The sequence below is a fragment of the Aspergillus versicolor genome (assembly GCF_001890125.1).
Source record: "Aspergillus versicolor CBS 583.65 unplaced genomic scaffold ASPVEscaffold_2, whole genome shotgun sequence".
Classification (NCBI taxonomy): Eukaryota; Fungi; Ascomycota; class Eurotiomycetes; order Eurotiales; family Aspergillaceae; genus Aspergillus; species Aspergillus versicolor.
Genome location: NW_024467525.1, coordinates 2,069,152 through 2,092,961, shown reverse-complemented (window position 1 = coordinate 2,092,961; position 23,810 = coordinate 2,069,152). Strand labels below are relative to the sequence as shown.

Below are 23,810 nucleotides of genomic sequence, written 5' to 3'. Positions count from 1 at the left end.
AAGTATAATCACTGAGCCTGTTCCCTTGTATAGTAGGCGTATGTGATAAACAGACCAGGAGGCGAGAATTGATGAGAAAGTGATGTTCCAGGTGGCTTCTTGAGAGAGTGTTAGGGAGACAATGGCTGAGGCCCGGGGATTCTGCCGTACGAGCGGTGAACGAGCTCGGACCTACAGGTGCGACAGAGAGCTTGAAATGTTGCTTCCTTGGCTCAACTCTTTGAAACCTGAGAAGAGAATGATCTGATAACGCACTTTATATCTTCGCTAGGCACAAATCTAGGTGATCTGTATAACAGCTTCCCTTCACTTCTCATTGTCGAGGGTTGAGTGTTGAATGGGTGATTGAGTTGATCCCCGACGCTCGGAAGTGGATAGCGTTCAGCGCAAACGGTGAAGCAATCAACACTGGTCTTCACCCGTTTCCCCCATTATTTGTCTGTCAAATCAGTCCAATATCTTACCTGTTCCTGAAATTTTTAACGACCATGGCGTATACCGATGATTCAGTTAAGGCCAAGCTGTCTGCTCTGAATGAGACACAGGAGGGCATTGTGACCGTCGCGCAATGGGTTATGTTTCACAGGTACAATCGTCCGATTTATGTCTCTTAATGCTTCACTTACTAACGAAGCAACCCTTAGACGGCATGCCGAGCGGACTGCACAACTCTGGCTCCAGAAGCTCCGCGAATCTCCGGCCGCGAAACGCCTCAACCTTATATACCTCGCAAACGGTACGTTCCCCATCGGAAGCCACCGGTATTTCGAGACTGATAAGGGAAACAGAGGTTGCACAGCAGTCAAGAGCACGCCGTAAAGAAGATTTTCTTATTGCCTTTTCGCCGGTTAGTGCGCGCCATACGGAAGCAGATAAGAGACACAGCTAATATGGATTAGATCATTGCCGAAGCCGTGACAACTGCATACAAGGGTTCCTCAAATGATATTCAGCAGAAGATCAGGCGCGTGGTTGAAGTTTGGAGACAACGGTCTATTTTTGAACCTCCAATCCAGGACGCAGTCGAAGCCCGCGTGGATGGTAAGACCACCATAGTTCGATTTGTAGACCGGCAGCTCACATAATTAGAAATCGACAAGTCACGCTCCACCGGCAAGAAGCCGTTGCTCGGTGGCTCGCTATTTTCGAGTCCATCCGGTTCAACACCGTCGGAGTTACAACCATTGGTTCCGCTACAGGTATCACTTTCAAAGGCGGCCGTTGCATCTGGGACGTCTGGAACGGCAGCCAATTCAGAATATGAAAAGATGAATGATCCCAATGCGCCATTACCGACCCCTCCAGTCCATGCGGCCCGTCTTAGTCAACTTCTGAAAACGCTTGCAAATGCAGAAAGCTCCGTATCAGAGGTCATCAAGTCACGCGCTGCCCTTATTGATGGGTTGGAAAAGATTCTTGAAACCAATCGTACAGCTCTGTCGAAGGAGGAAGCTCTGGCAGTGCAGCTGCAGGAAAGGAAGGCCGAAACTGAAGCGAAGAAACGAGATGTCGAGGATGCAATAATGAGAGGCCTTTCCGCCGAGAACACTCCAGCGGCCGAACTAGGAGCTACTGGGGCCACTGGAGACGCCGTTTCTCGCCCAGAAGTGGAAGCTCTCACGCCGCCTCCTGTTGAGGCTATTACACCAGTTGACTCGCCGAAACGAGAGCTGCAGGGCGAGGCATCCAATGAGGAGAACGGAGGTCACTCGATTACGGGCTTTTCTTTGGGATTCGACAACCCTATCGATGCTTCCATTCCTGGACTCAGCGGCCCAGGCCAACCTTCCACAACAGGGTATGGAGAGGTCACGCAAGACAGTATGAACGGATTCCAGGCCAAGAAGAGGAAAGTCGCACATGAAGAGGAGGACTATGCAAAGTTCGCAGGCGGCGATCTCGATGCGGATGTTGCAGAGCTATTGAACCAGGAAAGCCAGGCCCAGGGTTGAGTTATGCTATGGGTGGTGTATTTGTCAAAGCGAATATAAGCTGCGAACAATCCTTCTTTCTTCCCACATTTTCTTATTGTTGGCGACCGCCTTATGGATCTTTGTAACAATTACCTTTGTCTTCTCCGTTTCCTTTACATCGAAATTCTTGTCTGGGACTTGGCATCATAGTTCTTAATTCGTGGCGAGTGCACGGATATTGGTGCGTCTATGAAATATAACTAGAAAACAACCTTTCACTACTATGGCCAATGGTCATCATCAAATAAGGATAATATTCTCAAAGCTATCATCATGGTATCTCTAGAAAACATAAATAACTATCGATATATATCGGGATCTGCCCATTTGTTCCTTGCAACACGAGTCAACGACGAAGACCGCGAACGCCTGTAAGTTATTTCAAATGCTCGCGGTTGACTGTCTGGCTGAGAAGGTGGCGAGGGAGGCGTAGGGTCTGAAGACCCATGTTTCTTTGGCTTCACGAGGAGAACAATAATCATTCCCACAACTAGTAGAAATAGTAATAGCATGATTTTACGTTTTGTGGTTCGCCGTTGATAGCCAGTCGCCTATATATGTCAAGTCAATGAGATTCTTTGCATATTTATAATTAGCAAGGTTGTTTTTGGGATTAATTAACGTACCACATTGAGCTCCTTCTGCGCCGATTTGACATCGGTATTCATTCTCTCCACGTTGTAGTCAATGCGATCCAGCATAGTGCCTTGGTCGATGACCATTGTCTGTAGTTCACGGAATATGTCGGACAATTCGATAATTCCCTTTGCAATGTCGTTGATCTCTCGTTCTCTTTGTAGAATCGCGGCATCGTTCTGACCAGTCATGCGCTGAGTAGTTTGTAGTAGGGTTGTTTGGGAGAAGGATTTATCGGCATCGGACTCCATTAATGATGGGTCTGTATATGGGTTTTGCACGGGAGTGGCGGAGCGATCGAATTGCGACGCCGTATCTTCGAGTCCTCGTAATTCTATCGACATATCTGTGAGTTGAATGCTTGGGGAGGATAGTCTAGATGCCTTACTTCTTAAGTAGGTGCTTTGTTTCTTCCTGAACTGAGCGCTAGCCTCTTGTACTCTCGCCGCCAATGATATTTGAATGTTCTTTGCCATGGTTTCGTCTCCGTTACTCACACCACCTTGTTGCTTGGCCTCTTGCACCATCGTTTCGATTCGCTTGACATGCTTCTGGCATTCATGGAAGCCGCGCGTGATTTCTTGTGTATATCGCTCGATCACACGCTCGTCTTGTTTCCGTACATCTTCGTCGCCAAATCCCGGTAACAGGTGCTTATGGTGTAGCTTATCTAGCTGTGCCGATTTCTGGGCGATGTCCGCAAGCAGGTCCGTCACATCCTCCTGCACGTCGACCCAACGTGGCGGGAGAACATCCATCTCAATGATGGCATCGCCATCGTCATCTATCCCTGTGGAATCGGATATAAGTCGCCGACTTTCCTCGGACTGTGATGCGACGTCGGAGAACCCATTGGTAGCTCCAAGGTATCTCGGCTTCTTCGCAGGGTGATGTGTGAATGACTGGCGGTAGGATATGTAACTGCAAGAGAGGTGGCATCAGTATAAGTGTATCAGGAACGCATGCGCAGAGGGTGTGCTGTTAAGTACAGATTGGTACGGTCCCGCCACATCGTGGGCGTTGTTTCCCCGGATCCTATCGAAGTGTCCTTTATGCTAGGCTGAGCATCATTGGTTTAAAAAACAAAGATTGGGTAGCACAGTATAGTCGTCTATAATGTGATCAAGGTCTGAATTAAATTAAGAGGCTAAGGAAGTGGCAATAGAGCTGTTTCGAGGTCCAAACTAGCACGACGTAACGGCGATCCAGCCAGAGCAGCGGACATCGGCAGCTTCATCATTGTTGCACACGTGAGAGATAGACGCTAGCCCTTTTGGGAGCCACTGTACCTGGCCCGCGGCTGGCCCGCCGCCGCCTTGAATGCTAACGGATAGGAGACCCCTCACTTGCTGCTGGATACACTGAGGAGTCAAGGAGCGTCTGCTATTAGCTGCGGAACCGATCAAAAATAATAATAATGGGCATCGGTAGATGCAACAAAGAGGTGTTGAGCTTGTCATTCTACAACGGTTATGCAATTCTTGCGTTGTGCCTGTCGATCCACACTACCTTCTGCGATCATTTACTGGCCTCTACCCTGCCAGAAGACGATGCAACGGTGCAAAGCCAGATTACAGCCAGATTGGCCCTTTATTATTTGAGTATGAGTTCTTTCTTGGCCTTTATAAGTGTGAGGGAAGTGAATAATCTTCTGGCGAAGGCTTTGTACGCCTCTAGAGGCTCAAAAGGGCAGTCGGACTCGAACAGGGCTCCATGCAAGGTGGTATCAGTGCCCAAGGCTGATCTGAGTCCTGCTGCGGGGAAATATTGCGTAAGAATATGATGTATGAGTTTATACCGATTTTAACTGCGTGTTACTGCAGAGAGGTCAGAAGTAGTTGAGTCGAGAAACTGGGAGCGGCTCATAGAGAAGCAGGAGGCCACTCGCAGGCTGTATTCGTTGTTTTCCAATTTCGCCAAGGGAACACGTCACTGGATAAGACCATCCCAATAATGTTGATTCAAGAACAACAGAGATGTCGGCATTGATGAGCATTGGTACGAGCTGAGATTCAGCCCTTCAGCCCTCAGCCTAGAAGAGTGGTTGCAGCGGGTCACACTAAGCGACCGCCTTGCCAGGCATCCAGCTCAGTGGCTGGTGCTGGCTGCTGGTTTATTATTGTTAGCTTGAGGCGAATATTAGGAGTCAGTCCCCTTAACTCTCTCTCTTCCCCCCACTACCGCTCATCTCCACCACCGTTTCCTCGCTCGTGTTATTTCTCCTCATTCCTGCTTCATCTCCTATCCGCCTTCCAGTCTTACAACTTCCCCGCCAACTACTATCATCATGGTATATTCCTCTTCCTTCCCATCGTGGATGCTACGTGAAAACGCACCCCCGCTTTGCGGGGCAGATCTATTGCGGTGTCCTGTGCAGATGAGCTGACGAGTTCACCCCCAGGCCGACTCTTTGACCGAAGAACAGGTTTCCGAATACAAGGAGGCCTTCTCCCTATTTGTAAGTGCCATTGATCCCATCGGTATCAATTATGTGGCTTTTCCGACAGGGCACTAATTTATTCTGCGCCTAACAGGACAAGGATGGCGATGGTTAGTGTGCTCCCCGCGATAACTTAGTCGCATACGCCCAATGTCAACATCATAATTCTATGTAATTGGATATTGACACACCATTCAGGCCAGATCACTACCAAGGAGCTCGGCACCGTCATGCGCTCGCTCGGCCAAAACCCCTCGGAGTCTGAGCTTCAGGACATGATCAACGAAGTCGATGCTGACAACAACGGCACTATTGATTTCCCGGGTACGTGGCCTTGCAGAAATAAAAATTATCGTCAAATCGAACAACTGTTAACTGTCAAACAGAGTTCCTCACGATGATGGCTAGAAAGATGAAGGACACCGACTCCGAGGAGGAAATTCGGGAGGCATTCAAGGTTTTCGACCGTGATAACAATGGCTTCATCTCGGCTGCCGAGCTGCGTCACGTTATGACCTCCATCGGTGAGAAGCTCACTGATGATGAAGTCGACGAGATGATTCGCGAGGCGGATCAGGACGGTGATGGTCGGATTGACTGTACGTTGGCTTGCCCGATTATGATTTGACGGTCAGAACCGATGCTAATTCACTGCAGACAACGAATTCGTCCAACTTATGATGCAAAAATAAATGCCTCTTATCTTATGATGTCTATCGTTAGCGAAGAAGGTGTGGACACTTCCCAAATGTCTCATCTTAGTTGTCATATCATTCAATGTAGCCTATCTAATTGTGGGCGCAGCACTTGGTGGTTGTTGCAACTTTCACTTTGTTCTCAGTGCGCCTTTGTTTTCTTTATTATTCCCTTTCCCCAATGAAAGATGCGTAGAGTTTGGTAGTCCAGGGCTCCAAGCTTCGCAAATTGGAAGGTCACAGCCATCCATGATCGAGCTCCCCTCAGCTACCTATTATCTGGTGCCCATCTACCCACCTTTGCTCATTTACTGAAATTTTGGCTTTCACCTGTTTCATTTTTCCTGTTGCACTAGGGCCATGCGTTCGGCCTCGTATCTTGACGGGTGATCTACTCAGTGCATTTTTTTTTAGACTGATGACATTGATGAGCCTCTTTTGAAATAATGATACTGGCTGGCCTATCATGCTGTAGGTGTACTCCGTACCTAGGTGGGTATTTAGTCATGCCGTCATTGTCCTATACTTCCAGCGCCCAGAAAGCCAAGCTTTTTTGTGATGTTAGCCAGGTGCTCTGTATATTACTAGCAACTGCTAGCAAAATCTAGCAGTCATCGGTTAAATCTAAGAATTTCCATGAACTGCCTCGCGACATCAACACCGGCATTCGGATCAGGATCTTCATCCATTTGCTGCCCATTCGCATCCTCGTTCCTTTTCTGGTTAGCATTCTGCTTGTTTTCCTGCTTCAGCTTCCGCAGCTGCTCTTTGACTTCCTTCCCCACATCAGGCACAAGAATAGCCTCTCTAGCCCCTTCGAGCTCCAATTTTGCCCAAAACTCCCTAATCAAAGATGCAGTGGCGGCATACTCCGCATCGATATCTGATTCCTCCACGGCATCGGGAAAAGCCATATCAATGCCGGAATCATCGTCGTCATTCTCTCCCTGGCCCCATGTATAGGGATGCGTTGCGCTTGCTTTTTTCTGCCTTCTTGACTGATACAATCCTGATAGCGTGCTAACCAGGGATGGGCCCCGCCATTCTATTTCAACGACTGTTCCTCGCACCCGCGCAGTCGGTTGCGTTTGTCGTACATCGCCGACACGAACGCGGAAGTCGCCGATTTCATAGACCATGCCGTTTGGCACAACAGTTGTGTGTCTGGGGCACCAGAAGGGTTGGCAGGCATGTACGAAATGCTGATATAGTGCGTTGGTAGATGGAAGCGGGACGGTTGTCATAGTCATTGGTGTTGTAACATGTGCAGGCTGCGAGGATTGTGAGCTCGATGGGGTAGGAGTCGCTGTCGCTGCTGCTGAGCCATGGCCAGTCCCATCTGGTGGCTGTGAAGCGTATACGAATCCATGGGTGGGATAATGTGCCAGGGAAAGAAATTGCATGTATTTTGGAGCCGTAGGTCTTTTAGTTCCTGATGATGGTATACATGACGGAGTGTCTCGCATCAATTTGTGCTCGAGGGCCCAGCGTGCGACGGGTGTTGACTCGTCGGCGAATTTAGAGCTAATGCGCTCTGTTATTGTAGCCAGGGCCGTGGAGGCATTTGGATTTGAAGATATGAAAAAGACTCTGTCATTTGTTAGCTGTGATATGGAAGTGATTTCATGGCGTTGGTCTATACCCTGTGAGAGGCATGTCGTCGCTCGGGTCGGAAAAGATTCTTATACGCCGGTCAGGCTAGGAAGCGGTCTCCTGAAGAGGCAAGCAATAGTGCGACTTGCTGATAACAGATGCACCCCTCAATAAATAAGGGTTGATTACAGTTGATGCAAGATATAGCTTAACATTCACACCAAGTTAAATTTACTACACTTTCTGTTAACCCAGGGAAGCACAAATGTTCAGGTGTATTTAAAGACTGACCTCAAGGAAGAGAGACGTGCAAATACAGTGAGTACCAGATAAACAAAGCTGCGCTAAACTATGGATTTGGGAGGATTGTACGTGCTGGTATGAGGCGGAAAGAGAGGTCTGTATGGATTCGAGATGTTGAAGCCGTCAATCGTTGCCTGAGGCGAAAGTACAAACCAGACAAACATTCCGTCCCTGAGTTGAGAGTTGAATTTGTTGATGGCCCACTTCTGGGGTCAATGCAATCCTTGGGCGGTTCCCACCGTCTCCAGAGTGTCACTAGGTTTAGCTGCCCCTTGAGGCCTTGACCGTTCAACTATTCTTCGCCCATTCAAACCATCTTGATTGTGGAACAAAATCCATCAATGCTTTCACACTGAGCTCGATCTCAGAAGAAACCCCTGCCAACATCGCCAAGACGCGGGAAGTTGGAAGGCTGAGCGGCGCCCCAAATTAAGAATAGAAGTGATGGAGAAGATTCGCTCTGGACCGCTTGTCTCAGTCCCAGGGACCACAGCTTACGCAACGCTCGGAAGATCTATTTGGGCTCGAATGCAATCCCCTCCCCTCACGTCAGGCATTCCAGACTCGCCCAAGAAGCCAGGACTGAGACAGCCGGCGCACTAACAATAAAGCAAAGGGTACTTTGTAGCTTCGCTCCCGAGGCTCTTGGAAATCGGAAGTTCATGATCTCGATGGAGGCAAACCCGTTGCCATCATTGCCCATCGATACAGCCAGCATCCAAGAGTGGAATCTGTGGCGATCATCTCCCTTGAATGGCTTGACACTGGTGCTGTGGCCAGTGATTGATCCCTGATCTTCCATATCTTGACCGACCTGCTTCTCCATAGTCCACAACCCTTGATAGAATGGGAATCCCCCTCGGCCGGTGGTTTCAATTCTTCACATATTTCCCCAGCTGAGGGCCTGAAGCACCTGGCATTCGCGCGCTGAATCTACACTCGTTCAATGTTGCTACTTGGTTAATGATCGATTTAGCACAAGCTGTAAACAGCTGTCCACTCCTTCAATGCAATTGACGTCTATCATTTTCACTCTACCTCAGAAGCCATGTTTTTAATAAGGAAAAGCTATGCTTTGCCTGCATTCTTTCTTACCTTTCTTATATATCTCCTTTTCAATACCTTGCCGCCAGGCGCGGAAGTAACATATACTGAACACCATCCACCCCATCCACACGAAGGCATCACCAAGCCTCCAAAAGACGACAATAGTATACGTTGGACCAAAAATGAAGAACAGCACCCGATCTCCGATTATTCCCCCTTGCCAACCGCCTCCCCATCTCCGATCCCTCAAATCCAGTACGACTTCCCTTCGGAATCGTGGCTCAGTCGCATGTGGCGGAAAAGAAAGCAGAATGCGGTGAAGAAAGCGTTTGAGCATGCATGGGATGGATACAAGGACAATGCCTGGATGCGAGATGAGTTATCACCTTTGAGCGGGGGATATAGGACGTCTTTTGCCGGTTGGGCAGCTACACTGGTCGACTCCCTTGATTCGCTGGTTATCATGGGCCTTATGAATGAGTTTGAGGAAGCGTTGCAAGCACTTGAGCACATCGACTTCTCAACAACTGAATCACTTCAAATCAATGTCTTTGAGACTAACATCCGATATCTCGGAGGTATTCTTGGAGCCAATGATCTTACACACGGCAAGTATCCGATACTTCTGCAGAAGGCAACCGAGGTCGCCGACTTTCTTTACGGTTCTTTTGATACCAAGAACAGAATGCCCCAATCTCGGTGGGAGTGGACGAGGTGGGAATATACAATCCCCGACCATGTCACCAATCTGAACTAGACCAACCAACATTGACTCTCCATAGATCCGCATCCGGGTTGGACATATACCCAAGCTCAAATACAGTGCTCGCAGAACTCGGCTCTCTGAATCTAGAATTTACGCGAATGTCACAATTGACTGGGGATAATAAATATTTTGACGCGATCCAACGAATTACGGATAACCTAGAATCGGCCCAAAATAACACTGAGGTGCCTGGTTTATGGCCGATGATGGTGGATGCCCACTCGATGCGATTTAAAGACCCTCGATACACTGTTGGTGCGATGGCAGATTCAACATATGAGTACCTTCCCAAGGAGCACATGCTTCTTGGGGCTCAGACGCAACAGTATCAACGAATGTACGAGACCGCGATTACGCCGATCAAGGAGCGACTTCTGTTTCGGCCCATGACCAAAGACGGAAAAGATGTTCTGTTCTCAGGGAACATTTACGCCTCATCAAAGTCCGACACAGAAAAGATTGACCCGCAAGTGGAACATCTCAAATGTTATCTTGGAGGTACAGTGGGAATTGGAGCTAAAATATTCAATCGTTCTGAAGAGCTGTCCGTTGCCCGGAAGTTGACTGACGGCTGCATCTGGGCGTACGACATCATGCCCTCCGGAATCATGCCCGAAACCATGTACGTCAGCCCTTGCGAAGACGCAGAGAACTGTCCATGGGACGAAAGTAAATGGTATCAAGACGTGCGGTCACGTCCGCCTAAGCATGCCAACATCGCAGAAACCGATGCGGCGGCTATTGCCCTTATTGAGGAGCTCCAGCTGTATCCAGGTGTCACTCAAGTCGCGGATGCACGCTATATGTTGAGGTAAGCAGCTCCAAGAGATCGATCACTTTCAAAGTTAACTGACATGAATACTGAAGGCCCGAGGCGATTGAGTCTGTGTTTATACTCTACCGCATCACAGGCGACAAGAAATACCAGGATGATGCATGGCGCATGTTCAAACACATTGAGAAAACCACAAGAACGAAGTACGGTCATGCCGCCATTGACAATGTGAAGAAGACGAAGCCGGCTCAAATGGACTTTATGGAGAGTTTTTGGCTAGCAGAAACGCTGAAGTACTTTTATCTCATTTTCTCGGAGCCCGATCTCGTCAGTCTGGATGAATATGTGCTGTAAGTGCTCTCCTCATCAAACCACTCCCTCTGTTGAAGTCACAAAGACCAATGGCTGACAATATATAGAAATACGGAAGCACACCCTTTTAAGCGCCCGTCATAAAAATGGCCTTTATATATATATATATATAGCGATCTTATGTTGTGAACAGGCGTTATGTGTGGACCAAGGAGTGCTGGGTTCTCTAGGAAAATTATCTTTCATTTAGGCTGTTCTCGTATACATAATCAGCATTACTCTATAACTCTATAATCCAGGGCACCAATTTCCGTCTCAATTTCGATGTCGATCCCAGTAACCCGGCTCATTATGCGAGCTGGCACCCGGTGATTCTAACCCATCATACTCAACTGTATACTGCACATCCTTCCGGATAATCATCTTCGCGCTCCCATCACTCCCCATACTCCTTTGATCCACAAGCTCAATCTCATCTGTCCCACGAGACGGTACACTCCCCGCCTGTGTCCCCATTCCCTTTACACCACTACTACGGCTGGCGCTAACAGTACTAAGCAACCCCCCAAACCCAGACGTCACCGTCTCGTTCCCAATCAACCTTGCCCCTCTAGCCCTTGACCCACCGGACTTTGACGCCGACGATTTATTATAGTACTTCGACGCTTCCCGGCTGCTGCTTTCCAGTGTGGAGTCGCCTGCGGTTCCGTAATTCGTGCTTACGGCTGTCATGAACGGCCGCATGCAGAAGATGCTGCATGCGATTAGGGCGTAGTGGAGTTCTACCTGGGCCCATATTAGGGGGATGACGGGGTCGAGGGTTGGGTCGCCCGAGCCCATGTTTTTTTGGATATAGTAGATGTGGAGGACGGCGAAGATAATTGTTCTTTGTTATAACAGTGGCTGTTAGAACTCTGTTGTTTAGGGGGGAGTTGTTCGGAGTAATTGGGTATGTATATGTGTAATAATGGCAGAGGATTTTCACGCAACTCACGGAAGCCGAAAAGCGAAGGCGAAGGCGATCGTTAATTTGCGCTTCATGGATATCATGACGCCGGAGAGGAGAAAGAGGGAAAGGCTGAAGAGGATCACTTCAGTAGTGATGTCTAGGGCGACGATGAATTGCCATCGTGATAGCTGGAGAGAGTGTAACAATGTCAGTCAGCCAAAACCTCTTTTCAGGTGTCGACATTGGGTCACTGTAGACGTACAAGGTTCTCGCATTGTCCTCCAGAGGTTGTCCAGGGCTGATTCAAGCCGCAATTCACTGCGAGAATGAAGATCGCTGGTATCACCCAGAGGGTGCAGAGAATTAAGGTCCCCCAGGATGCTTGGTTGTGTAGTTTCTTGGGGGTAAGGCGAAGATAGATTCCCACGACGCAACATTTGGTAGTGTATAGGGTGATGAGATAGAAGATGTCACTTGCGACCAAGAGCTGCGAGCTGTTAGCTGCTGGATCTTGCAGGTGACTGTGGTTGGTAAGCCGGAAATCTTCTCACATTTTGGACGCTGTTTACTTTGCTCTGCTCAAGTAAATCGATCGACGTTCCCAACCCTTTCGAACACGCCTCGAACAATAATGATGCTTGGATGACGGCGGTGACCTGGTGAGATTGTCAATTCCTTTATTCTTCTCAGTTGAGCTGTATTAATCCCTACCATTGCCCCCAGGAAGACATAGTCATCATGCCCAAACGAAGGGTTAAGAGCCAGCCGCACGTAAAGCCGAATCAAGAAGCTGGTCAGCGACATAACGAGCCCCAAAGCAGTGACGATAATAACCCATGCTCCGTGGTGGAGGTCATCTACCACCTGGAATGGCGGCGATTGACCTGGTGGTACATAGGGTCCCGGCATGACAGTTGAGCCAGCAAGGACAGCACAAAAGCAGCAAAGGATTCAAGGTGCGGTTATATTCCTTCCATGTTTGCAGATTGCAGAATCAGAGCTTGTAGGGCAGCGGGGCAAAGGCTACTCAGAGAGTCAGATGTCAATGCTTTTTGCTTTTGCAGGACTCTGCGTGAAAATCGATGTTTTCTTCTTCTCGCCTCGCGAACGACTGCGCCGCAAGGGACTACGCGCAATGCATGAACGCCACTGGCGAGAAGGACCATTGCTGGGCTGGCCGGAGGGGTCTCCGGTCCCCATGCTCGTGCCACGAGGTTAATTTTAAATATACGAAGGGCTCGAAACCGAAGCAAGGGAGAGCGGAATGACGAAAAGCAAGACCTCAGAGCCCCCGGTACACTGCCTGCGGGATGTGTGATTGTATGGTGGCTGACGGGATCACCCAAGCACGATCGGCCAAACCAATGTCTGATAGAGAGGGACCATATTAATACCCACTTCCGGGATTCTCGATAAGGGCCCGTGGACAAGGATCTCGGTTCTGGCCGTGTTCCACTGAGGTTCATCGGTCATGTCGGCCCACTGTCCGCTTCCTTTCCAATTGGCACTTGGCACTCCGGGCACTCTCTTATACTTTCTACTAGCAAGCATTGAGTCCTTGGGGGCCAAACCAAACCCGACTTCAAACAAGGGGATGCTGCCGCGCTGCATAGTTACGTGATTACTGGCGGCAAATTAACATAACGCAAGGAATTCCCCAGCCGTCTTGTGATATGAAGGCAAGGACTCAAAAATCCGTGTCGTTTCTGTGCGGGGAGGAAACAAAGTGTCTGATTCATGGACATTTGAGCGCCCAGGTTCCACGGCATGGATGATGTGGCACAGAGGAAAGCCATCATGATCCAGAATTCCAGATTCGATTTAACGTGAGGACCCTATGGGGACTCGCCGGTCTCCACAGTCGTACCAATGCACACACACGATGTGCGATGCCATGTTGTCTGACAGGCCGTCGCTTCAAAAAAAAAAAAAAAAAAACATTTTCGTTCGTATAGTCTTCGGAGCTCCCGGCTCCCCAGCCCTGGACGAAAGTCCGGCCTTCTCGGGCTTGCAGGAATGGAATGATCTGCGCTGTCGATGGGTTCCAGACAGTCAGACCAGCATGCCTTGACGCTTCCTGTCATTTGGCGAGTTGTGCATCGAAGAGGCCCACGTTTTTCCTCCCTATGCATGGCGGGCATCGATAGAAAAAGCAAATAAATGAACTCAAATCCCATTGTCGCGTCAACAATCCTTCCAAGTTCCCACGCAGAAATTCCACCGAGGACTTGGCTGTGCAGGGATCTTGAAATGAGATTTTCTCGAAACCTGCACTGATTTCCCCATGGTTTCAATTCCCAACTCCCTGCTTCAGGAGTAATTTTCGGGACCAAAAACTATTGACAATCTTTCTTTCAATTGAGGGCCTCCGACCCTGATTGGAGCTGGACTGGCTTCCTGGTGAGCTTCATAGTGGCTCTTAAAATCCCGATATTACATCCAAATCCACTGTCTAGCACCCTCGGTCAGCACAACATCTCCTCGCTATGAGTTCCAACGAGATAAATCCTGCCAACACGAAAAATGCTGGCGATGTGACGGTTGACTATGCTGAGGTTAGGCCCAAAGGAACGGTGGCTCCAAAGTATCTGGGCACAGTGGTAGACCAATATGACATGAATGCCATGGGCCGAGTTCAAGTTCTTCGCGTGAGTTATATACCATCAATATCCACATTAGCAAATTAATGGCTTTGAACAGAGAAACTTCCGATTTATCTCCATTCTCGGTTTCGCGTGCACGCTGATCTGCACGTGGGAAGTTCTTTTGACGTATGACCTATCGACAACCATGTGGCAGATGGTGTAACTGACCTGTCAATAGTTTGTTAAGCAGCGTGCTGACCGATGGGGGTACTGCTGGATTAATATGGGGATTCATAATCGTCACCGCTGGATTCACCCTTGTCTTCGCCAGCATTGCCGAGTTAGCTAGCATGTATGAGTTCCAACCTCCGTTTTGAATGCTTCTAATTAATATAGGTCACCAACATCTGGAGGGCAATATCACTGGGTGTCCGAGTTTGCTCCTCGCCGCGCGCAAAAGTTCTTGAGCTACATCACTGGTACGTCCACGATGTCTCCACTGTGGACAACAGTCATTAATGGTGGTAGGGTGGCTTACTGCAATCGGATGGCAATGTGCGATTGTGACTATTTCCATGCTTGCCGGCACAATCATCCAGGGTCTCATCGTCCTCAATGACCCTGGGTATACATTTGAGCGTTGGCATGGCACTCTATTGGTTATAGCCATTTCGACGTTCTCAATCCTGTTCAACACCTTCTTGGCGAAGAACCTTCCGATGGTGGAGGCATTGATTTTAATCATCCACGTTGTCGGACTGTTTGCCATCATCATTCCGTTATGGGTGCTCGGTCCTCGAAACAACGCAAAGGCTGTTTTCACCGAGTTCAACAACGGTGGTGGATGGAATAGCGATGGGACTGCAACTCTCGTTGGCTTTTCAACAACAATTACTTCTATGATAGGCTATGACTGTTCCGTGCATATGTGTAAGTTGTCGGCTTTTTTGCTGTTACACATTTTACTGATATGTAACCAGCCGAAGAAATTAAAGACGCGTCTCGGACGCTTCCTAAGGCTATGATGTCCGCTGTTGGGGTCAACGCGGTTCTAGGGTTTATAATGATTATTACACTCTGTTTTACTCTCGGCGATGTCAACGAAATCCTGGAAACCGATACCGGATTCCCATTCATCCAAATATTCTTCAACATAACTCAAAGCTACGCTGCCACTAACACCATGACGGCCATCCTCATCATAACGCTGACGGCAAGCACTGTTACCGAAATCGCAACAGCATCTCGCCAGCTCTGGTCCTTTGCCCGGGACAAGGGGCTTCCATTCTCATCATTCTTCGCCTATGTAAGCGGCACCCCAGCTCCTATACATCGAGCGAGGTATACTAATCAACACTCAATGCTTAGGTTACACCAGGATGGAACATCCCCCTAAACTCCGTCATGGTCTCCCTCATCGTAACAATCCTCCTATCCCTCATCAACATCGGCTCCTACGTAGCCCTCAGCGCAATCGTCTCCCTAACAATCACGTCGTTAATGTCCGCATACATCCTCTCAATCGGATGCATCTTATTGAAGCGCTTCCGGAAGGAACCTCTGCCCCATCGACGCTGGTCCCTTGGCCGCTTCGGGATGGCTATCAACATTGCCGCCATGGCCTTCCTTCTGCCGATTTTTGTGTTCGCCTTCTTCCCTCTGACTTCTACGGTGGACGTGCAAACCATGAACTGGAGTATTGTTATGTACATCGGGCTGATTGTGCTGGCATCTGTATATTACGTGGTTCGGGGGCGGCATCATTTCGTGCCCCCGGTGGCATTGGTTAGGCGGGATGCGGTTCCTCTTGCTAACGGGGATCAACCTACTTGATGCGTTTGGATTTGTAGGAGGTCGGCTATCGGCCCGCACCGCTTCACGCTTAGAATATCGGCAAGGAATCGGAAGTTGCGAAGGAAAAGTTGGAAGGGATTTGTACATAGATTGTGTAGTGGTGTACATAATTCAATTCGAAGATTGCCATAAACGTCATGGCTATAGATGGAGAGTCTTGAACCGTCAGAGATGACAGCGGCTTACGTATCACCGCAGCGCAAGCATACGTACCCCGTGAACACCTCTTCTGTCAAAAGCAAGCGGACGGAACAAGCGCAGATCAAAAAAAATGGAGTACTGGTTTCAGTCTGCAAAGTTTTCCACTCGAAACCCCGACGTGGTCGAATAGACGGCAAATATTTAGCCGCTCCCGTCCTAAAGTGAGGCAAATGAGGCATATAAGTAATTCCGCGGTTGAACCGCGGTTTACCCGTTACATACCTCGCATGCTAAGTTTATAGCAGCGACCTCAAACGTAAGATGTACTTTTGGCTTTTACCACCCTCGGTGAGAGTAACTGGACGCTCCGTCCTTCACTTTCGGTGTATGTCCTTGGCAAGTGGCTGGGCCGATATACAACCTCGCTGGCCCTGGCTCCTTCGGTGTACAGCCCGTTGGATGCGTTTCTACGGTGTAGTACACGACGAGGTCACGCGCTGAGAAGCCAAGCGTCAGCCACCGCGAGCATTATTCACCGACGCGACAGAGGAGTAAAGAGTTTCGGTTCACTCGGCTGCCTCCGAGCAATCGCTGCTGAGCCGATGCACGTCAAACTTAGTTGGCATTGATGGCGTCCAGTTAGGAAGACCAGGATCAGATAAAGATGCGGGGTTATCTGGACTTCAAGGTTGGGGTAACCAACTTCCACTTTGGAGGAAGTGTGGCTTCTCCTCAGTCGTACTCCAGAATATTCAGGCTAACAAGATCATTTGACCAGTTACATGGCTTGCAATTACCACATTCAATATCCGTAATGGAGAGACCTCTCCCCGATGTGGAGAAAACAGCAGGAGTTGAGTTGCCAGCTTGCCAGCTTGCCAGCACATGAATCGCATCATTGATGGCGATGATTTCACTCAACGTCACTCTAGGATATTCTTGCCCGACTACTCGAAATGTCAGGCCCCTAGCTCTTGGAATCCGAGCTGAGCGTGACCTCCTTTTCGGATTCTCCGTCGGCGGCTATCACCTGTGGTTACCTGAGCCTGTGAGTGACCGCGTATCTGATTGATCTGATACGTACTACACGGCTCGGGGCCGACATCGGAAGCCCCACTTGGCTGGCTCCTTACTTTTCGAGTCTGGACACGGCGAAAAAAGGAATGGGAACGGAGGATTGGCAAGCACAATTAAGGTAGTCCAAATGTTCATCAAGCCATGAGTCGACGTGCTCCAGGGCAGAACGGGGCAGCTGAAGAGCAAGGAGAAGCAATTTGAAGGAATATCGAGACCCATCCGGCAAGATATTCCCGCACACAAATGGACGGATGGGCGGGTGTACGGAGGCTGTAAATTACCGTAAAAAGTTATCTGATCCGGAACTGTCACGTGGAGGTAACTGGCCGAATGCGCCGTCGACAGTCGATAATCAACACTCCTCGCTCAGCTAAACGGTCGTAGACTCGTAGTCCACTGGGGCCTGAGTCCACACAGAGACGGCGCGACGCCGGTACATTTTCGGTGTCGATCAGTAAATTCCAAGCAGGCGAACTGGCTGGGGTGCTGGCAGTGACCCAAGACCTCGGGAAATCGACCGCAGCCGAGGAGGGATTTCCACTTCCCAACCCCAACCTGACTGGCCAAGGCCGGATCAGATTAGATCGGTAACCTTACAGTCAGGTATTTCGGCTCCTGCTGGCCACATTCCGCGAAGCGTCAGGCCACACGAGTGCGACAAAGGGGGCTTGTCACCGACTCTGTGCTTCTCCTGAATATCTCTCGTATGACATGGAAGAATCCCGCGCGCTCCATCGCAGCAATTGAGAGGTCAAGTGCTCTCGACACTCGTGACCGGGATTCGCGACCGAGAAGCCCGTTCACACGTTGGAATTGGAGTCCTTGGAGAAGCGTCAAGCGACAGGTTGGAGCAGTCCGCTGTCTCCACGGGCGTCCTGGGATTCCCATATATGAGAGGACTAAAGGATAGCGCCCGCGGAGGAAAAAGAAATTATTGTGTTTAAATCCTTAGTCAAATCTATTCCAGACCCCGCGAACATTGGGGGTTTTTTTCTCGTTTCTCGAACAATAATTAGACTACTACCTCCTCGTCGCTCTTCGTGCCGTTCGCGAATTCCAGTTCGAGTCCAGTTCTGGATTCGGCTGCTCAGTGGCAGGAAACTCGGGTAAAAATACACACGGTATGCGGTGGTAATGACGTGAAGTGGCGAGAGCCCGCGAAGCACAATTTCCCTTATCTGATTTTGCTTTTCCTCCCGACACAGCAACCCCCCCCCAACTTCGCGTCAAGTCGCAAAACCGCTAGGGAAAGTCAGTTCTCGTTCGACGCGAAAGCAAGGCCCGCATTCGAAGAAGCTAGGAAACTGGGAAGCAAACTAGAAGTCTCCTAATTGTCACGTCCTCAAGCCTAGCGTTGCGGAACCATTGTCCCGGGTACCGGTTTGCCCCAGCCGACAGGTCGTTTCCGCCTCATCCCACCTGCATCCACTATTATTATCGGCCCTCACCGTTTCACCTCCTTGAATCCCAGATTCCTCCTGATTCAACGTTTGTGCTACGTACTGACGAGTCTTTGCGGTGTGCTGATGCTCATGATCGATCCTTGGCTGTCTCCTTTTCTTATCTGATTGTCTTTTAACCTCGACAATTCCCCCCCCCCTCTCAAATTCACCATAATCTTCACCCACACATTTGCGCCCTTTTCTTGCCAAATACTTGCTGGCGTGTCCCCGGTTTGCACTCCTCAGTTTTGCTTATCCGTCAATTGAGACTCGCAATGGGTAAGTAGCCCTATTGTCATTGACAATGCTATAAGGCCAATCGCTGAACATCACCTAGTGCACGCCGTTCTACCCCAGACCGCGCTGTCGCCGAAGGCGGCGGCCTCGAGGCCAACAACATACCATGCCCAGCGCCCCTCACAATCAGGCAATGTGCCCATGTCATCGACCTCTCACCCGGACAACCCTGTACCCGAAGAGCCTCGAGTACGCTCGCTATCCGTCACGAACACGAGCTTCGGTGGCCCTTCGCTTTCATCACAAGGCTCAGAAAAGACAGATTCATCAGAGTCATCGACAACAACGACGACGACAACGACGCCACCCACAGAACCCTCCGACGAAGAGCTTGCACAGAAACAATCTGAAGATGGCACTGGACGCCGCAGGCGTGCGTCCACCGTTCTCATCTCACAGGGTCCAGATGATATGCGCCGGATTTTGGAGAATGTAGGAACAGCAGGAGGCACGCAGAAGCTTCAGCCCATGTGCTGTGGTGGTGGATGCTGTCGTCTTCAGCCACTGAACCGGACTCCTGGCCCTGTCTCAGTCATCAACCCTGTCACCCCACCGGATAACAATGCATTCGAGAGCCTGAAGCTGAATGTCGATCTCCTTACGCTTGACAGCGAGCTCACAAACCTCGCTCCCGTTCCTGAAAAGAAGGTTTCCTTCTCGACAATTCCTCCATCAGCTGTAGACATGCAGCTTGGACCTGAAGATCACCCTCCTCCTTTCGTGCAGCCTCACCCTCCGTACAATGTGTACCGAGCTCCCGTTTATCATGCACGAGAGCTCACAGGTGCTGGCGCAGAGAAGCGGACATACCACTTCGACATTGATGTGACCGACTATCCTGCTGAGAGTGGGAACGTCGACTTCGTCGTAGGTGGTGCTATTGGAGTGTGCCCCATGAACAAGGAGGAAGAGGTGGAGGATATTTTGAACCAGCTTGGCATTCCAAAGTTCATCCGCGACAAGAAAATCACAGTCCGCACCTCCAATGGCCGGTGGCCAACGATCTGGGGAAAGGACGAGGCCCGAGAGTTGATAACAACCAGACGAGAGCTTCTTAACTGGTGCTCCGACATCCAGAGTTACGCCCCAACAAAGGGTCTGTTCCGACTGCTCGCCGAATATGCCAGCGAACCAAGCGAGAAGAAGATCCTCACATACCTATCGTCAGCTCAAGGCCAAGGTGCCTTCTGTGACCTCCGTACTAGCTCACATATCACCGTCTCCCAACTTCTCCACGCCTTCCCTTCATCCCATCCTCCACTAGACCACCTCTTATCCGCCCTCAACCAACTCATGCCACGCTTCTATTCTCTATCACAAGACCCCATGATCTCGTGCAACCGAAAGGGCGAGGAATCCCGTCGCCTGATCGAAATCGCCGTAACAGTTGCAGAATCCGACGACTGGAAGGGCGGCAACCGCACCGGTGTAGGGTCAGGCTTCATGGAACGCCTCGCCCGGCGCGTCATCCAAGCTCAGAATGACGGCAACGAAGTCGGAAACCTCGGCCTCCACGTCCCCATGTTCCGCGGCCTAATGGCCAACCCACTCGCCAAGCGATTCGCTTCTGACGGGCCCATGCTCCTCATCGGCGCTGGTGTGGGAGTCGCGCCATTCCGCGGGTTCGTCCAGCGCCGGCTACAGTCCGCGAACTGCGCGAATAAGGTCTGGGTGTTGCAGGGCGTTCGCGATTCCTTGCTCGACGAGCTGTACCGCGGCGAGTGGGGCGTGGAAGAGGATAAAGTGCGTAAGGTCGTTCAGAGCCGTCGCGGCGAGAGCAAGTACGTCCAGGAAGAAGTTCGCAATCAAGCCGACCTTGTCTGGTTCGTCGTCAACTCGCTTGATGGCCGCGTTTTCGTATGCGGAAGCGGTAAAGGTATGGGCGAGGGCGTCGAAGCTGCATTGGTCGATGTCGCCATGGCCAAGGGAAACCTAAACCGCGAAGAAGCCGAGTTGTTCTGGGAAAATAAGAAAGAAGCAGGACAGTATATTGCGGTAAGTCACAATCATTAGCTGAGCGCTATCGAACTCGAGAAGTAATAATAGAGAACTAACGGAAAATGCACAGGAGACGTGGTGATCATATTTATGTAAAAACAAACCGCGGCGGCGGACTCGGACTCGGGGGTATCGGAGATATCAACCTCGATTGTGTTGTTTATTCCGAGTCTTCGGGGAAAGAGTCCATTTCTTACCTAGCGCCTTTCATTTCCTGCTCGGGGCTTTTTGTAGTAGTCTTATTTAGATGGGTGGCTTGCAAGGGTACCTACGCTTGGGTTGCTATTTCGGAGTATATACAGGTGTCAATCAAGTTTATATATTATTTCGTCGATACCGGAGTAAGAAATTTCACTCTAACGAAATCCTGGATGGATGGGCATACTGGCCACCCAGTGCGTGCCACGCCGGGCAGTCACCATCCTGGGACGCCTTACGCACTAAGCAGTAAGCAGTAAGCAGTAGCTAGGTATGAATAACCGGTACATTATTCGCTCTAGTGACGACATAGCTTCTCTTCCCCGTCATAATAATTAGCTCCTGTTTTTACTCGCTGCTACGGTGTAGACATTCCTCGATATTGTTACTAACTCGATTTATACTGGTAGATTATCTGAAATGATAACTCGTCATGTCTATATACTATTTATATTTTTTCACTCTACAAATCTACCCTGCACTTGTTTAGCATCCACTGGCTTGGTGCCCCTGACTTGTTTACGGTGATCACTGCGAGTTCTGAACCCATCAGAAACCTCCAAGACACCATTACTGTTCATATATCAAAGACTGTTGACAAAGCCAGTATACATCGCAAACGTAAGAACCAAGTAGATTGGGATTTTATGGGTTTCATTCGGGTAGCTGCACCATATCTCAAGCTTGTCTAACCGCCTCTTAAATTCGAATCCAGACGGTCTGTCAACGGCATACTTCTAACATCTTAGTTTGTTTTGTGAATTCTAATACCTGGTACGTAGTAGAAGACTAGGAGAGCTCGTACATTTGGTTGATAAGAGAGAGAAAGTGTAGTGAAAGAACTTCCAGTAACAAAGCTGGGTGTTTGGCAGATGTTTGATCAGATGCTGGGACTGTTCCGCGTTCCTTTGGGTTACCCGTCATCAGGAATCCCGAAAGAGCGCACACCGCAGTTGCCAGCCTGGACTATTATATTTAGGAAGCAGCGATGGATGATGAGCTTGGAATAGGAATGAGCAGATGGTCCTTGTACCTGCCTTGTTGATATGGATTGCGGACCCTAGGAAGCCACGATGGAGGACTGGTTGGTGACGGTGGCCGAGAATGGGACAACTTAGCAATACAGGGAGCTGGGAGCTCTGGGGTGCAGTTGTTGTTATGTAAACACCATGCACTGAAGTACGAGGGTAATTATGATATGGCACGCAAAGAACTACGAACTCGTTTGTTGACATCGACATGACAGTATCAGGTAAGGGAGTTGCTAGCATACCGTTGAATCCCTTCATTTCTTGATACTTATAAGAGACAGTCTCAATGCAGAGATCCAAAAAAGTAACTTAAAAGCAAATGCATTGCGGTCGCGATTAAAAGCACGGCCCAACTGTATGGTCCAGCAGTGCTGAGAAATAAGTACTGTTTTTGGGCGTACTTATCCGAGTGACGCTGTAGGAAGCTCAATCTCCAAAGAGAGCGCAACCCCAGCTTCCCGTCTTGTCGGCCATTGCCGCTCCTGGGGATTTCCTGTGCAATGCACCGTGAGTGTTTTCTTGAGGGGGGAAATTTGACACAAATGGACCGTTGTGGGTGACCAAGGGGGAAGTCACGGGCCTGGGCTAGCGAGGCCTGGTCTTGAGCGGATTCTGACACTCACATCATCTCTCACCCCCCACTTTGCTTATATTCGTCACTTGATACTCAGTCGGGCCACGTTCAGACACTAGAGGATTCAGAAACGTCGGCAGCAGACATATTGGCCATTCATACCACATTGACCACCTTCACATGCGCCATGTCAATTCGGTAGACGTACACTGGGCAATGACAGTGTAGAAACAGTTTTTAAAAGCCTAGTGCTTTCGAAACCAAGTCGTGTCCCAGATCCGATCTTGAGAAGTGGAGATTGAACTGGTAAATGCAACTTGCTTGCCATTTCACACATGATCTATCAAACACATGACCCAGCATAAACGAAACCACCCTATACATCCATGTATCAGGTTTGCGAGCCGATGAGAACCCCAAACGGCGATAACGTGCTGGGCTTCAACACCTCGTATAATATGAGTTGCTGAGAGTAGGATTTAGTCTCGCCATAACAGGGCGGGAACTGTCTTTGGGTAGAACTTTCCGCTATCACTCAGGTGCATCAAGCTTGGTTATATAGTTGGGGTCATGGGCATCAGTATGGCGTTCCTGAGCTCCCACCTATTTAACACCAGATTTGAGTGCTAATTGCTACTAAGTCAGAGGCTTTCAATGCCACCCGGGTGTCCACCAAGATGAAGCTTCCCCTATAATGCGGAGGTTACAAGAAACATATGACGCTACGGAGATGTCAGATCGGTAGGAGCTTGGGCCATTCGTGCTGGGACGTCGGAACTACAGAGTCCATCATGTTTTACCAATTATACCCCGTATACCAATGTGGCAGACAGTTTGGCAAGCTGCTATGACAATCATCCCAAGTTTCTTCTATTGGATGACTGTGCTCTAGCACGACAAAGTGAGACCAGTGCTGGGGGTGGGTGACCTATCAATGTCTGACCTCCTAGCCCATGGCATGTAGACTGATTGTACCGTTTTACAGATTCTGCCAGCCACTTGCCCAGAATATTGTGTCCTCGAGAATTATTGCAGATGAAATTGGAAGCCAAAACAAGTTATCTAGCAGTCAACGGCGGTTTAATTCGACTTCGCGGTGTCCTCGATACTGCCAATGGGCCCGC

At 49.6% G+C, this 23,810-nt stretch overlaps 9 protein-coding genes across 9 annotated transcripts; 6 read left to right on the top strand and 3 right to left on the bottom strand.

Annotated features, from left to right (window-relative positions):
- Positions 1 to 37: 37 nt before the first annotated feature.
- Positions 38 to 2,287, top strand: ASPVEDRAFT_38058 (CTD-interacting domain-containing protein). The gene is made up of 5 exons (XM_040811616.1): positions 38 to 586; positions 645 to 736; positions 789 to 847; positions 900 to 1,041; positions 1,090 to 2,287. Exons 1-5 carry the CDS (start codon positions 489 to 491, stop codon positions 1,950 to 1,952), a joined length of 1,254 nt encoding a protein of 417 aa, XP_040664331.1. The 5' UTR covers positions 38 to 488; the 3' UTR covers positions 1,953 to 2,287.
- On the bottom strand, positions 2,208 to 3,819 carry ASPVEDRAFT_38057 (t-SNARE syntaxin TLG2). Its single transcript, XM_040811615.1, has 4 exons — positions 3,599 to 3,819; positions 2,998 to 3,530; positions 2,600 to 2,943; positions 2,208 to 2,524 (listed from the first exon to the last, which is right to left on the bottom strand). The coding sequence occupies exons 1-4, from the start codon at positions 3,619 to 3,621 to the stop codon at positions 2,273 to 2,275; spliced, it is 1,152 nt and encodes a 383-aa protein (XP_040664330.1). The 5' UTR covers positions 3,622 to 3,819; the 3' UTR covers positions 2,208 to 2,272.
- ASPVEDRAFT_38054 (uncharacterized protein) lies at positions 3,627 to 4,602 on the top strand. Its single transcript, XM_040811613.1, has one exon. The coding sequence runs from the start codon at positions 4,027 to 4,029 to the stop codon at positions 4,390 to 4,392; it is 366 nt and encodes a 121-aa protein (XP_040664329.1). The 5' UTR covers positions 3,627 to 4,026; the 3' UTR covers positions 4,393 to 4,602.
- A 405-nt stretch (positions 4,603 to 5,007) lies between these two features.
- ASPVEDRAFT_124836 (calmodulin) lies at positions 5,008 to 5,741 on the top strand (the record flags this gene model as incomplete). The annotated part of the gene is made up of 5 exons (XM_040806220.1): positions 5,008 to 5,067; positions 5,144 to 5,159; positions 5,248 to 5,373; positions 5,436 to 5,648; positions 5,707 to 5,741. Coding segments are annotated over 5 exons (450 nt in total), but the record flags the coding sequence as incomplete, so codon positions are not given.
- Positions 5,742 to 6,355: 614 nt separating this feature from the next.
- Positions 6,356 to 7,400, bottom strand: ASPVEDRAFT_25430 (uncharacterized protein; the record flags this gene model as incomplete). Its single annotated transcript, XM_040809780.1, has 2 exons — positions 6,356 to 7,334; positions 7,387 to 7,400. 2 exons carry the CDS (start codon positions 7,398 to 7,400, stop codon positions 6,356 to 6,358), a joined length of 993 nt encoding a protein of 330 aa, XP_040664327.1.
- A 1,288-nt stretch (positions 7,401 to 8,688) lies between these two features.
- On the top strand, positions 8,689 to 10,684 carry ASPVEDRAFT_124673 (glycoside hydrolase family 47 protein; the record flags this gene model as incomplete). The annotated part of the gene is made up of 4 exons (XM_040806208.1): positions 8,689 to 9,401; positions 9,470 to 10,264; positions 10,321 to 10,578; positions 10,648 to 10,684. The coding sequence occupies 4 exons, from the start codon at positions 8,689 to 8,691 to the stop codon at positions 10,682 to 10,684; spliced, it is 1,803 nt and encodes a 600-aa protein (XP_040664326.1).
- Positions 10,638 to 12,612, bottom strand: ASPVEDRAFT_472250 (uncharacterized protein). The gene is made up of 5 exons (XM_040813730.1): positions 12,201 to 12,612; positions 12,041 to 12,145; positions 11,752 to 11,976; positions 11,535 to 11,677; positions 10,638 to 11,426 (listed from the first exon to the last, which is right to left on the bottom strand). The coding sequence occupies exons 1-5, from the start codon at positions 12,396 to 12,398 to the stop codon at positions 10,856 to 10,858; spliced, it is 1,242 nt and encodes a 413-aa protein (XP_040664325.1). The 5' UTR covers positions 12,399 to 12,612; the 3' UTR covers positions 10,638 to 10,855.
- A 1,363-nt stretch (positions 12,613 to 13,975) lies between these two features.
- ASPVEDRAFT_25427 (putative GABA permease) lies at positions 13,976 to 15,907 on the top strand (the record flags this gene model as incomplete). Its single annotated transcript, XM_040809779.1, has 7 exons — positions 13,976 to 14,137; positions 14,169 to 14,260; positions 14,313 to 14,426; positions 14,471 to 14,553; positions 14,603 to 15,004; positions 15,055 to 15,380; positions 15,443 to 15,907. 7 exons carry the CDS (start codon positions 13,976 to 13,978, stop codon positions 15,905 to 15,907), a joined length of 1,644 nt encoding a protein of 547 aa, XP_040664324.1.
- Positions 15,908 to 18,863: 2,956 nt separating this feature from the next.
- Positions 18,864 to 20,965, top strand: ASPVEDRAFT_50240 (FAD binding domain protein; the record flags this gene model as incomplete). The annotated part of the gene is made up of 3 exons (XM_040814282.1): positions 18,864 to 18,867; positions 18,926 to 20,880; positions 20,954 to 20,965. 3 exons carry the CDS (start codon positions 18,864 to 18,866, stop codon positions 20,963 to 20,965), a joined length of 1,971 nt encoding a protein of 656 aa, XP_040664323.1.
- Between the last annotated feature and the right edge of the window lie 2,845 nt (positions 20,966 to 23,810).

What these genes read in the sequence shown, in the direction of transcription:
- ASPVEDRAFT_472250 (XM_040813730.1), bottom strand. Translation starts at nt 12,398, where the DNA reads ATGCCGGGACCCTATGTACCACCAGGTCAATCGCCGCCATTCCAGGTG. An exon ending in ATGTCTTCCTGGGGGCAATG is followed by an intron (nt 12,146 to 12,200) that starts GTAGGGATTAAT and finishes CAATCTCACCAG; the next exon opens with GTCACCGCCGTCATCCAAGC. An exon ending in GCCTTCGCTTTTCGGCTTCC is followed by an intron (nt 11,427 to 11,534) that starts GTGAGTTGCGTG and finishes GTTATAACAAAG; the next exon opens with AACAATTATCTTCGCCGTCC.
- ASPVEDRAFT_38057 (XM_040811615.1), bottom strand. Translation starts at nt 3,621, where the DNA reads ATGTGGCGGGACCGTACCAATCT. An exon ending in TGGCGGGACCGTACCAATCT is followed by an intron (nt 3,531 to 3,598) that starts GTACTTAACAGC and finishes CCTCTCTTGCAG; the next exon opens with TTACATATCCTACCGCCAGT. An exon ending in ACAAAGCACCTACTTAAGAA is followed by an intron (nt 2,944 to 2,997) that starts GTAAGGCATCTA and finishes ATATGTCGATAG; the next exon opens with AATTACGAGGACTCGAAGAT.
- ASPVEDRAFT_38054 (XM_040811613.1), top strand. Translation starts at nt 4,027, where the DNA reads ATGGGCATCGGTAGATGCAACAAAGAGGTGTTGAGCTTGTCATTCTAC.
- ASPVEDRAFT_38058 (XM_040811616.1), top strand. Translation starts at nt 489, where the DNA reads ATGGCGTATACCGATGATTCAGTTAAGGCCAAGCTGTCTGCTCTGAAT. An exon ending in TTCTTATTGCCTTTTCGCCG is followed by an intron (nt 848 to 899) that starts GTTAGTGCGCGC and finishes AATATGGATTAG; the next exon opens with ATCATTGCCGAAGCCGTGAC. An exon ending in AGTCGAAGCCCGCGTGGATG is followed by an intron (nt 1,042 to 1,089) that starts GTAAGACCACCA and finishes TCACATAATTAG; the next exon opens with AAATCGACAAGTCACGCTCC.